A 14694-nucleotide genomic window follows, 5' to 3' on the forward strand; every position below is an offset into this window, starting at 1 on the left:
TCACTGTTTGAGGGGCGCCTGGGTGGCTCAGTTGGTTAAGCATCTGCCTTTGGCTCAGGTCGTGAACCCGGGGGTCCTGGGATCCAGTCCCGCATCAGGCTCCCTACTCAGCGGGGAGCCTGCTTCTCCCTCTCCCTCTGCCCCAACCCCCTGCTTGTGTGCTCTCTCTCTCAAAATCTTTTAAAAAAATCACTGTTCATACCTTTGATGTCTAACCCCTAGAAGCCTCTAGATTCTTTTTGGAACAAAACCAGTTGTTGTAGGAAACCCACATTCACTGAAAAGAAGCTTCTTTTTCACTTTTGGGTTAAGTGCTCCAAGGGAAATTCTGAAGATTAGGATGGCTTCCACAGAGAGCAAATCAAATTCTTGTCAGATCTGTTCAATGACCTTCCCAGGTATTTCAGGTTCTGTGACACTTCAGATCAGTCACCTGTTTCTATGGTTCTCTCTCCATGTTCTTACAATCCTAGGATTGATCTCTCCCTTAAAATCTTCCTTTCCAAGTTGATAGTCTTAGTTTTGTGTTTCTTTTAATAAACAAATATGATCGGAGTGTGCCGGTTGACTCATTAAATGGTTTTTAAAAAATCTCATACTATACCCCAGAGGACTGTGATATGGCTACTGATTTCATAGCAAATTATGCCTGAATACATCCTCTATTCCTTTGCACAGTTGTTAGACCACTGTAGGCAATGACCAGAGACTGTTGTAAACAGGTAAAGAATGCTGTGAGATCTAAATATTCAACTGGATTCTACTGCCATTGGACATAGTTTATGTGTTGCTAAAGTCACCTTTTCCATAGAGTTAATTTCTGACAAATTAGTAGGATCTCATAAGCTCTTAATTTTGAGACTCAAGATGACATCATTTATCCCTTTATTCCTTCATTCTAGTCATTATTTCTCCACTCTACTCCCCATGCTTACTGAATGTCGAGGATGTGCTGCATGTGCTAGAAATGAAGAATTTTAGATCAGACAAGAAATTTCCTGCCCACAAAAATTTTCAAACCAGGAGGGAAAGGAAAATATAACTAGATAAATGCAAATAGAGTGTGACAATGCTATGAATAGGTCACAATGAAGGACCATAAACTGTAGCTTCTCCTAGAGAGTAGTACTCTTGAAATACTCTTCTACACTTGGTTCCTATTTGTAGATACATATTGTCAGTGCTAGGGCTGGATGCACAGTCCATATAGTCGTCCTAATATTCCATAGGGGATATAGAATATGGGAACGTTAAAAATGTTCTGTTTTCAAGCATGCATTCTGCAGCACTTACCTGGATGTATTCTGTAAGAGAATTGAAAATCTGCTTCGTGACTGCCAGAGCTTTGGAAAAATTGTGCTGTCCAGATTCATCAATGATGTCCTTCCCTGAATAATACCAGTAGAAATCACTGATTGATTCCTAAGAACAAACAAGGAGAGTTTAGTATTTCTTAACCTTCAGTCAGTGAAGCTAAAACCCAAGGTTCAGGAAGAGTACAAGAGAATCCTGCATTGCTATGACCTCTTCATTATGACAGAAACCTAGGAAAAAGCCCAGAGATACCTAATCCCTAGCATCTCTGAAGTGCATATACTCTTCTAAGAAAGAGCAGATAGGAGAGAGGATGGTGTTCAGCTGGACACGGGTGACCACGATGTAGGACAACTTATTCACAATGAAAAATATACATTAAAGGTAATAATGATTATCATCCAACCAACTGGCACAAGAGCAGCAACACAAGAGCTAACACTGTTAAGTGCCAGGTGTTGTTCTGACCCACTGCATATATGGCATCTCTCCATCTTTACGACCACCCTCTGAGACAGGTGCTACCCATTCTACAGATGAGAACATCGGAACACAGGGCCGTTAAACAGATTGCTCCAGGTTACAACTGGTAAGTGGTAGAACCAGGAGGAAGACTTAGCAGAGAGGAGAGAATCTTTTTTTTTTTTTATGTTTGTGTAGATTTTCCTGATATTATTTGGATTTTCCTTCAAACAGTTAAACTGAGTGACCTCTAAAGAACTAAGAACTTGTGGACTCATCCTATTCCCACCACCATCTGCACTTCTTTTTCCTAGTGAAACTCTGTTTTCATTCATGTATTGCAGCTCTCGGGCTCTGTGGTGAGGTTTTCACTGGCAAAACTGAGGTAAATAGGCATTTTATACTAGATGATTGGATATTTAACCACTCCCCTATTTCAGTCTTCAAATACACATTTTTAGGCATTTGACTTCCCATAAGTGTGTGGACATAGACTATAACACCATTCTTACTGGGGCTTGACTGAACCCTGGACCTTCCCTGATCCCATGTAACTGTCTTTAGCTTCTGAAAATGTGTGTGAGCCATGCCACTGTCCAAGACCCACTGACCTGCAGACGCAGGAGGTAGTCCACGGTACTGATGATGATGTTTATGGTGGTGGTATTGCCCATCTGAGTCCGCAGGAAGTTCTGAAAGTCTAAAAACACCAGGGCTGGGTCAGAGCCTGCTCTCATCATGCCGAGGAAGCTGGGCAAGCCCTCTTGGCTAAACTCAGAAGAGACATACTGTGTGAAAAGCCTTACAAGAGCACCTGGTTTGGGTCCTGGTGGGTCCTGCAGGACAGAGTTCTGCCCTGAGCCCCCCCCATCCTGGTGAGACCAGAAAGTGGACTTAATGAGCTCTGAGGGGCTTGATGGAAAGGGGCGGGTGTTTACATGTACCATCTGAAGATTCTGGAAGCCACTCAGCCTGGGTGGCACTAAATAACATCAGCCCTGAAGTTCAAGTTGGTTTTCCATTGAGGTTTTTTTTATTGAGGAATGGATTAACTGTTGTCCTTGAGTCAGCAGCTGGTTGTATGAAATGTGGCATCCTGAGCTGAATCATAATTTGGCACCTGAATGTTGTTTTCCTTTGACAAATCAATCTGTTCCACTTACCACTGTTATGTCCTTCACAAAGTAACTGCAGGAATCGAAAGAGATCTCGTGTAAACTCATCATTCTGGAGTACTTTTTCACCTTGAAAACAGAAAATTAGTGAGCATTTGTTTGGCTTCTCAGCCCAGAATACTTTCCAAAGCAAACGACTGCAAAAATGACAAAGGGCCTGCGTCAGAACAGTTTGGAAAGGGAACTTTAAATGAAGGGGGAAGACTATGGACTCTGAGAAACAAACTGAGGGTTCTAGAGGGGAGGGGGGTGGGGGGATGGGTTAGCCCGGTGATGGGTATTAAAGAGGGCACGTATTGAATGGAGCACTGGGTGTTATACGCAAACAATGAATCATGGAACACTACATCAAAAACTAATGATGTAATGTATGGTGATTAACATAACATAATAAAATAAAAAAAAAATGAATGAAGGGGTAAAAACCCGATTAACCTGGAACCGAGGCTACAGAACACAATGACCAACCAAGCTAAAACAGTGAGCCCTGGGATGCATTTGTAAGGAAACCAGCTAGGCCAATGGCAGTAATGGCTCAGGGTCCAGAACCCATGCTTTACAGATGGAAGACACTTCTTTAAGCATCAAAATGCTGAATTAAGCTTCACATGCAAACACTACCAAGCCTAAAAATGTATCTGCACTGCAGCAATTAAATAAGGTCCCTTAGGACTCACACACATGGTAGACAACTGGGGCCAGAAACTCAAACTTACCACGCTCACGAACAATGACTGGTGATAAGAGAAAAACAGAAGAATGCAAAGTAAGAAAAATCATAAACACCATGATAAACTGTGTCTAGTTAAGGCTGGCTCTGTGAACACATCCAGCCTTTATCAAAGCTACTGATGGGGAAGATTTTGCTGAAATTGAGCAAGTCGTTGCAGATTAAGAAGCACTGAGCAGGGGCTCTAACCAGAAATAGTTAATTATGGTAATCAGGAAGAAAACGGCCTTCACATTTATTAGTTACTTACGTGTTCCTTCCTCAGTAACCATCCCCAGGCCTTCAGCTTTATTCTGCCTTTCAAATGCATTCAAATCAAGGACACTTGTAAGAAACGAGAGAAAACAAGGTTCAGGGCTATGCACACTGGGAAACTGGATTTCTGACGTCAGTGTACCTATTGACTAAGAATCTTGTTCTTGTGTTATCATAAATGGTCTACACAGTACAGTGTGGTTGAAAGTCTAGCAGTTCCCTGGGTTTGCATCAAGAGTGTTGTCCAAGGATGCCTATAGCTCACAGGCATGCACGGCCAGGGGTCAGAAGAACTTAGAACGACTGTCCTTGTTTGTCCAGTCTGAGTCCTTTCTTATGCATGATGATTTAGAAAGGTTTCCCAAATAAAGAAGAAATAATCTATTTCTATGATTTCTCAAAAGAAAGTTTACTTTAAACTGCACTAATTAATGTTTACTTCCCACATTTATCTATTTTCTCTACGAATCACAAGGAATTGTGGTTTTAGTGCTCAGGATGAATACTGATGGACAGGGCTACAGAGTTCAGAGTCCAAAGGGCCACACCCTTTTAGAATTCTTGTATTATTCAGAAGCCAAGAGTAGTTGAGGTTAAGCCTTCTGGAGGCAATGCTGTCCCAGAACCTGTAACAAGCTAGCCTTTTTTTTTTGTTCCCACTTTCTCTGAACTTCCCAATCACAGCCGCCACCAAATCCTACTTAGCCAGGAACCCCTAATACAACCACAGAGCTTGATAAGGAGGACAATGTATAATCATATACATTGGGGCTCATTCTATTTCTCTAACAGACTCTAGCTCTTTCCCCAATCTGAAAGGCTTTATAGACCATAACATGAGGTCTCACAAAAATATAGCTGTTAGGGCAGCTTATGGCTGAATCCATTAAGATTCTGTAAAACTTCGCCTTTCCTTTACCACTGGGCAAAGGAAATGACCATTGGATTGGAAAGATGTCAGGGGAAAAAACCAGCATTTCTTTTCCCCTTTTAGGGAGCCACATATCTTCTGCAATTTAGATGAATTGTAAAGAGAAAACAGTGAAAAGTCCTATTGCCATATTGTTGTTTTTTCCCAGATCCTGCTGTAGAAATGTTCTTGTCAATAACACAAAACCATCCTTCTATTTCAGCTTTGCTGTCAAGAGATGAGAGCAGGGAAGTAGGACCTTTGGACAAAGGTGCTTCAAAGGAGCAGTTCTGATTCAGGAGACTATCTGGGGGAACAGATGTTTCTGACCCTTACTCCATTCCAAAACACCCATTTCAAATGTTTTAATTTCTCTAATGTTTCAATATTTTACCAATATGTATTACTTTCATAATCAACAAAAATCATGAAAATATCTTAAAACTTGTTAGTACTCACTGGCCTCTAAAGGTATGTCACCTGTCCCTCTAAGCCCTAACTACAAATGAGTTTAATAATATGAAGTATTACAGACTACTGAGAACACTTAAATATTTAATTGAGAATTTCATGTGCAATATGGAACTGAACTGTCTCGAGTTTTGCCATTCTGCGTCCACATGTACTACTTTATCTTCAGTGAGTCAGGCCTCGCAATATTACATTTCCTTTTCCTGAGAGAGGTAATAAATGAGTTGGTTGTTGGTGGGGAAAAAATGGAGCTCAGAGAAAGGGATTGTACTGCAGCTCAAATATGTTCCCTATCACCCCAGGGTATGTACAATATTTACTCCATCAAACAAGGTTAGCAAAATTATGAAGTCCACCAAAGGAAAGTATGTCCATCCTGCAAATTTTTAAGTGGAAAACCTAATGCTCTATTTTTAAGAATATTAATTAGATGCAAATGAGCTAGATAATTATAACTGTGATTTCTTTCAGAACGAGTTACAGACTATTCAAAATACATATGAATCTTAGAGAATAAGCTGACACTTAGTAAGATTGCTGGCTTGTTTCCAAAATGAGTAGGCATGGTAACCTTATGACTTTTGGCTACGTATTATTCATTTGTCAGGGGGTCAACCATGAGGGGAGGCTTACACACATGATAATAAAAGTGGAAAGCTTAATGCTTTGTTTTTTAGGCTATGGCAAAATGTTCCTATATGAGGATGTACCTCTGTTGAAATGGATGTGTCAAAATACGTACCCACCAAATACTTATTCAGGCTCAGAGAACTGTTAAGGATGAAGATTAACAGAGGGCCTAATGGGTCTAACGAAAACATAGCCTTGAGTCATACTGAGGTATTCCTCCTCTTTTCCATTCTTTTCTGGTTTGACTTTTATGAGCATATATGTTAGGAGAAACACTCAGCTCTGAGGGAAACGACATAACAAAAAAAGGAGGTAAAGGTGATTGAAGAACCAAACCAGGTGTGTGTATCTGTGTCTGTCTCTCTAATGGAGATTACATTGACCCTTCTGCATGGTATCTGAATGTAATCCTGAAGGCTGGAGGAACCATACCCATCTTCTTAGCTTTCTAAAGCAGGCGAGTCCTTCCTCAACAATTCCATGATAAGCTAGTTTATTTTGTGGTCCCATCCCTACCCAATTCCTCTTTCTTCTGAATAGAAAAGAAATGCTGTAGGTGGTTTTCCCATATTTACCTGCAAGACTGCATAAGACCAGAAAGGCTTTGAAAGAATCCAGCATCCTTTTTCTCCTTTAGGTAATCTAGCATTTTCTACAAGAGAGACATATTTTAAAAGGAAAAGCGATGTTAAATTATGCCACAAGTATTGACCCTCCCAATTGCAATGGTGAAATGTCATGTCCCAGTAACATGGAGTCATATTCAGGGTGTTGGTTTGTAAAGTTGGGTAAGCATAAGAACCACCTGTGGATTTAAACCTTCCATGTGCCTGAGTCCCACCCACCCTCTTCCTATGGAACCAGAATCTCTTTGGGTGGACATTTTATTTTATTTAAGTAATTTTGGACATTTTATTTTATAAAGGTCCACTGGTATTTCTGCTAAGAGCAGTACAATAGATCATTGACATTCATAGATGTACTGTTTGAAGCCTCTCCCATTTAGGAACAAGCACCAGGACTGTGATCTAGTAAAATGTTTCTGAAGTATAATCTGAAAAACTCATGAGCTGAATTTGGTGCACTGGAGCAAGGGAGCTTAACCAGTAATAATGCTAATTTGAGAGCTCAGTATCTTTCACAATCAGACTTTGTTTCCTCTGTTTTCTGTTACTGGGAAGGAAGGAACTTTGTCTGACATCATAAAAATGTTTTTTTTTTTCTTTTAAAAAAAAGGTCCTGCAAGAAAATCAACTGATGGGGTGGTGATGGAGGAGAACAGAAAGTGAAGGGTGTTTTAGAAAATGGTAGTTCTTTCGTGACAGATTTGTTTCGGATGAATTAAAGGCTGGGGCAAAATATATGTAATAGTGGTGGTTATAAATTTGGAGATTCTCATGGGCCCTGTGCTATAGCCCTCAGAGATGCCAAGAGTCTTTGAAATGTCACTTTCCGTGCACACAGAGGCTTTCAGCCAGAGCCTGGAGTGCCCTGGAGACACCAGAATATTCCTGTCTCCTGCGGCTAGTTTCGGTTCAGACTGTTGAATGGATGCCATGTGCCAGGAGCTCCACACTATGTTTCTCTGTGTTATCTCACTGAGTGCATGGTGGCATTCAATGTTTAGCTGCATTATTCACTGCTACACCCTCCATCCCAGAACAGAACCTGACCTTAGTGCATAGTCAGCAATCACAACACTGTGACTGAGTGAATAAACAAACGAATGAACAGACAACAGGTGTTTGGGGCTATGAACTCCACTTCACCGATTGGGCTCCTTGCTCACAGTTAAGACAGCTAACGTGTAAAATGATTAAAATACAAACCTAAGGCTTAGAAAACTTCCCTTAGAGCCTCTCCGTGCAAAAAATCATCTAATGATGAAAAAACTAAATGTTTTTCGCTTTGAACCCGGGGTAAACCCTCTTTGTCGAGTACGCATTTGTCTATAAACTCTCGGCTCTGGTTTTATCTGTGTTCCTGGCTACTGATATAATTAGCCATTAAGGACAAACACCAGCAAGGGTGATTCTGGGTGGCCGCCTCTGCAGCAGAGCCAACACCTCTTCCCCGGAGCGTGACAGCTGTCCAACGGGCATACCCTGAGAAGTCTGCATGACCCAGTAGGAGTCCCCCATACCTGTTGTACACCAGCGTTGCCCCCATTCAGAATGGCGATCCCCAGCTTCAGAGTCTCAACCACCATGAGGCTCATCTCACCTGCCATGGTGAAGATTTGATTGAATCACCAAGGAAACAGGGTAAATCACATCTACGGGGCTTTATCAGGACTTTTTAATAATGACTTCATGTCACAGCATGCTGTCTCTGTGGGAGCGACAGGGGCCTACCCACAAAATCATGGAATCACCTTTGCTGGCGCTTATCATCTGAAGGACCATCTCTGCGGCTCCACGCTCATGCAGCCGTGCTTGTTGGTAGAGGGTTTTCTGCTTTTCCATTTCTTTCTCCTGGAAAAAAAAAAAAAAAGCAGGGAAAGATTTGTTTATCCTCAGGCCATTTGCCATGCTAAGGTAAACCAAGAGAATCTTTACTTGCACACATAATTTCGGATAAAGAAGACTTCTGAAGTTGATTTCCAGACACTACGTCAGCTTTCCAAAACTGTCCACCCACAATTCATAGTTTGATGATGACTTTTCTACTTTTTGTACTGGTAGAAAACATAGCCCATTCCCTTATAACACTCTCATGCTAGGAAGTGACCCCAGGTTAAAATGTGTTTGTTTTCAATGTTTTGTCATACGGGGAAGCCTGCTGAGGGGTCAACTGAAGCCTATCTGCCTGAATGTAGAAAACACCCATTTATCTAGAATGTTCAGATCACGGTTAACAGAGACTCTACTGGATATGGAATACTAGACTGCCAAGGCCTTCCAGAACTGTAATTGTATTAATTTACTTTTACTTTTACATACTTTGTCTATAAAGAGAGTACCAATGAATTAATACGTTTTTTTTCCTTTTTATAAAGATTTTATTTATTTATTTGACAGAGAGAGAGATAGCGAGAGCAGGAACACAAGCAGGGGGAATGGGAGAGGGAGAAGCAGGCTTCCTGCCGAGCAGGGAGCCCGATGTGGGACTCGATCCCAGGACCCTGGGACCATGACCTGAGCTGAAGGCAGACGCTTAACGACTGAGCCACCCAGGTGCCCGAATTAATACGGTTTTATCTTGGGATAGTCCATGTCCTGCACTGCCTCAAAATCAAAACTGTTATTAATGACATTTACAGAATAGTGGTGCAAAAACCATCCCAGTGTCTCCGTTGCTTTGTTTTCATTTTTGGATCTTTGAATTTGTCCTTCTCTGGCCTCTGTTACTACCATATTTGGGTGGGAGTGCAAAATTTCCCAGAAGACCCAACCTGTGAGAGGGGTTTGCTGATGGACTGGCTGCCTGCGACCTTTCATTAGGCTGGAAGACGGACAAGAGAATCATGGCTAATGGGTGTGCCTCATGCACAGAGACTTGTATATTTACCACCAGATACATGTGGTGGGTGAGGCACATGGTTCATGTCAGCATCTGCCTCTGAAGACCTGCCAGTTAGCTTTGGCTTTGGCATATGGCCCTGTCTTCAATCTTCGTAAAAACTTACTTCAAATGTTTTCTCCTTGTCTTCCTCTTCTTCGTCCTCCCCACTCTGACAACTCTGGATTCCATGGAGCAGGCAAAGGAGGAGACAAAGAAAGGTGAGTCTAACAAATGAGACTGTTCTCTCGAGCAAGGGCAGGGGACGGGATGTAATTCACAGGCCCCTAAGGACTTCAGCACTTGGTAAAACCAAGAACATTTTGACCACTGCAGGGCAACAGTCTACTCAAAATGTCTTCTTTGCAGTTACCAAGGGGTTCAGAAATGAGAAATGGGAACACTGAGTTCACGCAGTCAATAGGGACCTATCTGGTTTAACCACAGACCTGAACTCTTCTACCTAGTAAAGTTCTGGTGTACATGAAGCCGGGAGTGCAGGGAGCTGTCCCCTTCTACACAAGAGCCAGGGGCTCGGCAAGAAGACTGGAGATACCCAGGATGTGAATCCTACGGTGCCCCTTCCCATTGTGACCCTGTGGTGCAGCAAGTAAAGGAACAGGTGCTCCCGTCCCCCCACATATCTCTCTTTCTGCTGGACGTGAAGGTTTCCCATTTGAGAAGGAGGAGTTCCCTTACCACTCAGCATTCCAGAGGCCACTGTCCCTCTACGTGACATAGGAATAAGGTCACTCACCTCTGCCAGAGCACTAGGATCTCGTTCCAGTTTCTAAAGCCTATTTCCAAATGTACTGAACTTCCTTCACCTACAGATATGTTTGAATTTTTGGGTGTGTTCTCAACGTTGACTGGAAATGTAAGGATAGTCTGTAAGCCTGAACTCCACGTAGCTGGCCTGGAGCTGCCAGGTGAACGAGCCACTGGCACCCACCGTCTCAGCAAAGCTTCAGGGTTTCCTTACGAGGACGGTGGGATGGTTTGCTAATGTCACCCCTGTGGTACATGAACTGTGCAGTGCCTGCAGCCCAGGTCATGACCGAGTCCTACACCCCGCTGTTCAAAATGACAGTTTCCGTGTGTCTGCAGAGGTAAAAGGGAAGACAGACTGAGACAATGGGCAGAAACGCAGGTGTACCTTAGCCATCATGCTGGAATAGGACGTGTACAAGGAGTCATCTTCCAATTTGCTGGAAAGAATGGAGGAAATATTTAGCAGGCTACTTTTTGGACCCAGCAGAAAAGACTAAGAGCCACAGAGATCTTAAGTTATAAGTACTAGTGAATTAATTTGAAAACTCCTTCCCCCACCCGGATTCCTAGAAACCACTGCGAAAATCTGAATCAGCATTGGCTGATGGAATTCAGGGAGGAAGGCTACTGTTGCAGGCTAATCTTCAGCCTCCACGTCTGACATTACGATGAGAGGGCTGTGGCATATATAGTTTGCCTAGATGTTTCTTGGCCAACGTGAGGAGGGCTGCTCAAATCTGGCATCCCTTTCTGGGCACTGCCATCTGTGAGACAAAGCTGTGGGACTGGCAGAACCGTGCCTGGGAGAAACAGGGAGCTCTTGGGGGGCTGACCTCCTCTCCATGAGAGCATTGCGGCTAAAATGGAGAATGATCTGATGAAGTGGGTCTGGTTGCTTTTCTGTCTCCTCTTCCTCCTCCTCTTCCACCTTGGGGGATTTCTACACAAACCAATGCAGACAGGTTTTAGGCAAGGATTTCAGCACACGCCACACAAATGCACATGAACAAAGAGAAGGTAAAGCGCAAAGCACAGAGTGCATCCGATAAAAGCACAAAGAGAACCACTATGTCATACGTTTATTTCAGGACAAGAAGCCCCAAGGATGCAAGGTTTGGGACATAAATATGTATTTTTTTTTTAGCCAATCAAAGAAACATTGCAATTTTAGGTTCAAACGAGATGAAAGGAAAAGCAAAAGCCTGACCACAGGGGAGGAGCTGCAGAACCCCCGCCCCCCCGCCGCCACCTCCCCATCAGCAAAACTCTCATGCAAGCCCTGGGCACCCGAGTTCAGGAGGGAAGTTCTGGAGAGTCCCCTGAGAGGCTGGATCTCTCAAGCGACACCTGAAATTTCTCTTGGAGAGCTGGGCTGGAAATATGGGTGGGACAAGGGTTATAAAGCACTGGGGCCATTTGGGGTCTGATACTATCCTAGACTCAACCCAGCTAACCATTTCTTTCCTAACTCCACTGCTGATTCTAAAAATCTTTTTGTTCCTGAGAGATGCCATGCTGGAGCTGCAAGCCTTGCAGCTTCTCCTCTTACTAAGTCTTTTCTCAATCTCCTTTTACAGAGAAGGAAACAGCGTCTGATGCAGGAGGTATAAGTGAGTTTCAGGTAGTGGCAGAGTCTGCAGGTGTATGATATTCAGTACATTGGTGAGAACTACACAGGCTGTGTGAACAATTCAGAAGTGGAGGGCCAAAGTGATGCTCGTTGTCAACTTCACACTAATCACAGAACTGGGAACACCAGGGAACTGTCATTTTCACTGATGGGACTATAGGAAGAGGACAAAGAGCATGAAGACAAATGGGAGGAAAAAGGGAGAGAAAGGATTAAAAGCAAAAAAGAGGGAAAAAAATAAAAGTAAAAAAGAAAGGAGAAGGAAAAGAAACAGAGAGAGATAAGGAAAGAGAAAGAAACAGGAGAGAGACCGAGTATGAGACATACAGAGCAAGATTAACAGAAAGAGTAAGGGATAAGAGAAAAAATAAATGGGAAAAATAAGGAGAAGGACTTAAAAAAAAAAAAAAAAAGGAGAACCATGGGCTGGCCAAAGGAGAGGAGGGTTTATTTTCTGTCTGTACCATGATGAGGCTCTGTGGTGCTTCTGCAATAAGCGTTTTCCCCTTGCATGTTGTTTTAAGTTGTTTTAGAGCATGAAGTCTGTTAGAGACAGGGCATAACAAATTTTCTGAAGGGCCAGATACAGAAACGTGAGATGCAGGAAGGGGATTCAGATGTGCCTTCCCTAAAGCAGAGCTGCTGACCAGAAATGCAGAGCCTTGGGTGGGGGAGGTGGCCGCCTGCAACCGATGGTGCTCAAAACTTAACTTAGCATGAACTTTCCATCGCATGGCTGTGCATCCGAAGAAATATTAGTTGTTAATAATGATGATGGGGATGATAACAGTACTAGCACCTCCAAGTGAAATTCATCCTCTGGCTCTTACGGCCATTAGCAGGGCCTCCTCTGATAATTTATACAGTTACTTCTTTCCAAATTGATACGCCTGATTCTTTGTGAATGTTTAACTGTTAGAACACATACACACACACACACACACATGAATACAAAAGTGAGATTCATTCACACCCATATCTGCTTCCAGCTGAGTCAGTACTTACAGCCAAATCCTGTACTAGTTTCTCTTCAAAGGAATACTCCTCTGTTTCTATCCAAAATCTCTGATAGCCATGGAGGAAGAGGTTAATGGAGCGGTGCCTGAGCGGAAGGGTTGAGAGTGAGGTCAAGAGGGATCTGTGGGACACCTTGTTTTAGTCTGGGTGGTTAACGGTTAGTAAGCAGGACAGACTTTTGTACAATTCTTGTCCTCTGATTGGTCAGGGTAGCCAGCGGTACACCAGAAGCATTTGTTTCGAACAAACCAGAACCCTCTAACATGCCAGTTTGCGGATGTCTAGAACACCTTCTGAATGAACTAACTATGGCTACTGGGAGACCAGGTGGTAACTGTAATCTTACCCTGGTCACAAGGGGTCTTTATCACATTTCTCCTCCAATGAGAAAGAATTCATTGGGCCAAGAAACAGTCCTGAAGGATTTGCTTAATATGACAATGTGGTTATCGCTTTTGGCCGATAATCTGCCCAGGTGATCCCATCTAAGTCATGCTGACGGTGAGTGGTTTAGTCTCAGATCTACTGAAAGCAGCAATGTGTGAGTCCTTTAGAGGGTCTCCAAGGAACACCACCAAGGCGCTCCAGCTTTTACTTAGGAAGGCAAGACTCAGGCGTGCTGCGCTTACAGCATAACTTCTGTGTGCCTCATGGATTTCGGCAGTGGCCCTGGTACCTGGGAATACTGACTAACTCTCAAGAGCCACTCACTCTCTATAAGCCAGGACTCACCAATGCTATTCGCACCGAATAGCAGTTAGCTGATTACCAAATGTGAGGACAGTGGTGAGGAGGGAAGGAGAGAAAAGTAAGATGCAGGTCAACACCTGAGTCATCCAGACCTGGCCTGGTTTCCGGTAGAACATAACCCTTGCCATCTTTCTTCAAATTCTGACCAATCAGAGTTCTTCCAAAAAATTGTACAAATTTGGGTTTTTATGGGAATGTTAAATCATGGTCAAGAGAGGAGTGTGCAGAAAATGAGCAGATCTCTCCACAGGTTACATTACCATTAAAATGGGTATAAGCCTGTCATACTGAGTTTTTTCATTAACCTTTTCCAGCCAAACCCGTTGAAAGGTGGTCAGGAAGAAATTGTTAATTTTGTGTCTGGAGAAAAGCACACAGGTTGTCTTTTAAAAACTAACATCAGAGAAACAGTTTGCACATAATAAAATAAATCCCTTTAGCCCTTTAATATGGAGGACTCCATGCAGTTTAGATCATGATGAGGTGGAGAAGGGAGTGATCTTCACCCTCAGCTTCTTAGTTTTTATTATAAAATCTATCTATGCTCCTCCATGCTAGGGAGAAATCCAGGCATGGGTTAGGGGTGAGACTGGCCACATTTCATCAAAGACATAGTGAGTCCCTCGATTTACTGTTGCCCATCCAGGGACAGAATTGCTGAAGGAGCAACCAATATATGAGAGGATGGTACTAACATTTTCAGTAGATTTAGAAAATAATGCTTGTTTCGAGAGATGTAATTTTTGCCTTGCTGGCCCTGGAGACATGCTTAGGGCTAAGCCCTTCTGGAAGTCCAATTAGCACATTAGGCCTGAATCTCTGCCAGAGAGGAAAGTGAATGCCTTTTGATGTTTCACCACTTCTAGGAAACAGACAAAAATCCCGTGCATTTTTGCTTTCTCTACTAGGCTATGAATTTCACTTTGTGGCTGGGGACATCAGTGGCCATAGCCAGTGGTCATAGCCATGACTATTTGAATTTTTCCGCTTTTTATTCATGAGTTCTACTTGATTTTGTGGCACCTCATCCTCTTCCAAAGACACTAGCCTGTTCTCTCAAGAGACCTACAGGAGCAGG

The 14694-nt window shown here is 43.0% G+C and overlaps 1 protein-coding gene across 1 annotated transcript in view; it reads right to left on the minus strand.

The window, feature by feature from the left end:
* RYR3 (ryanodine receptor 3) overlaps positions 1–14694 on the minus strand; it is a 354804-nt gene that overhangs the window by 29974 nt on the left and 310136 nt on the right. Inside the window, exons 75-85 of the mRNA XM_021695474.2 lie at positions 13877–13976; positions 11053–11159; positions 10605–10656; positions 9576–9629; positions 8322–8421; positions 8091–8170; positions 6523–6599; positions 3932–4005; positions 2940–3020; positions 2388–2476; positions 1294–1422 (exon numbers count right to left, since the gene is read on the minus strand). Of these exons, the coding sequence (XP_021551149.1) occupies positions 1294–1422; positions 2388–2476; positions 2940–3020; positions 3932–4005; positions 6523–6599; positions 8091–8170; positions 8322–8421; positions 9576–9629; positions 10605–10656; positions 11053–11159; positions 13877–13976 (943 nt within the window). The remainder of the gene's footprint in view (positions 1–1293; positions 1423–2387; positions 2477–2939; positions 3021–3931; positions 4006–6522; positions 6600–8090; positions 8171–8321; positions 8422–9575; positions 9630–10604; positions 10657–11052; positions 11160–13876; positions 13977–14694) is intronic.

This window comes from Neomonachus schauinslandi, chromosome 9, assembly GCF_002201575.2.
Source record: "Neomonachus schauinslandi chromosome 9, ASM220157v2, whole genome shotgun sequence".
Taxonomy (NCBI): domain Eukaryota; kingdom Metazoa; phylum Chordata; class Mammalia; order Carnivora; family Phocidae; genus Neomonachus; species Neomonachus schauinslandi.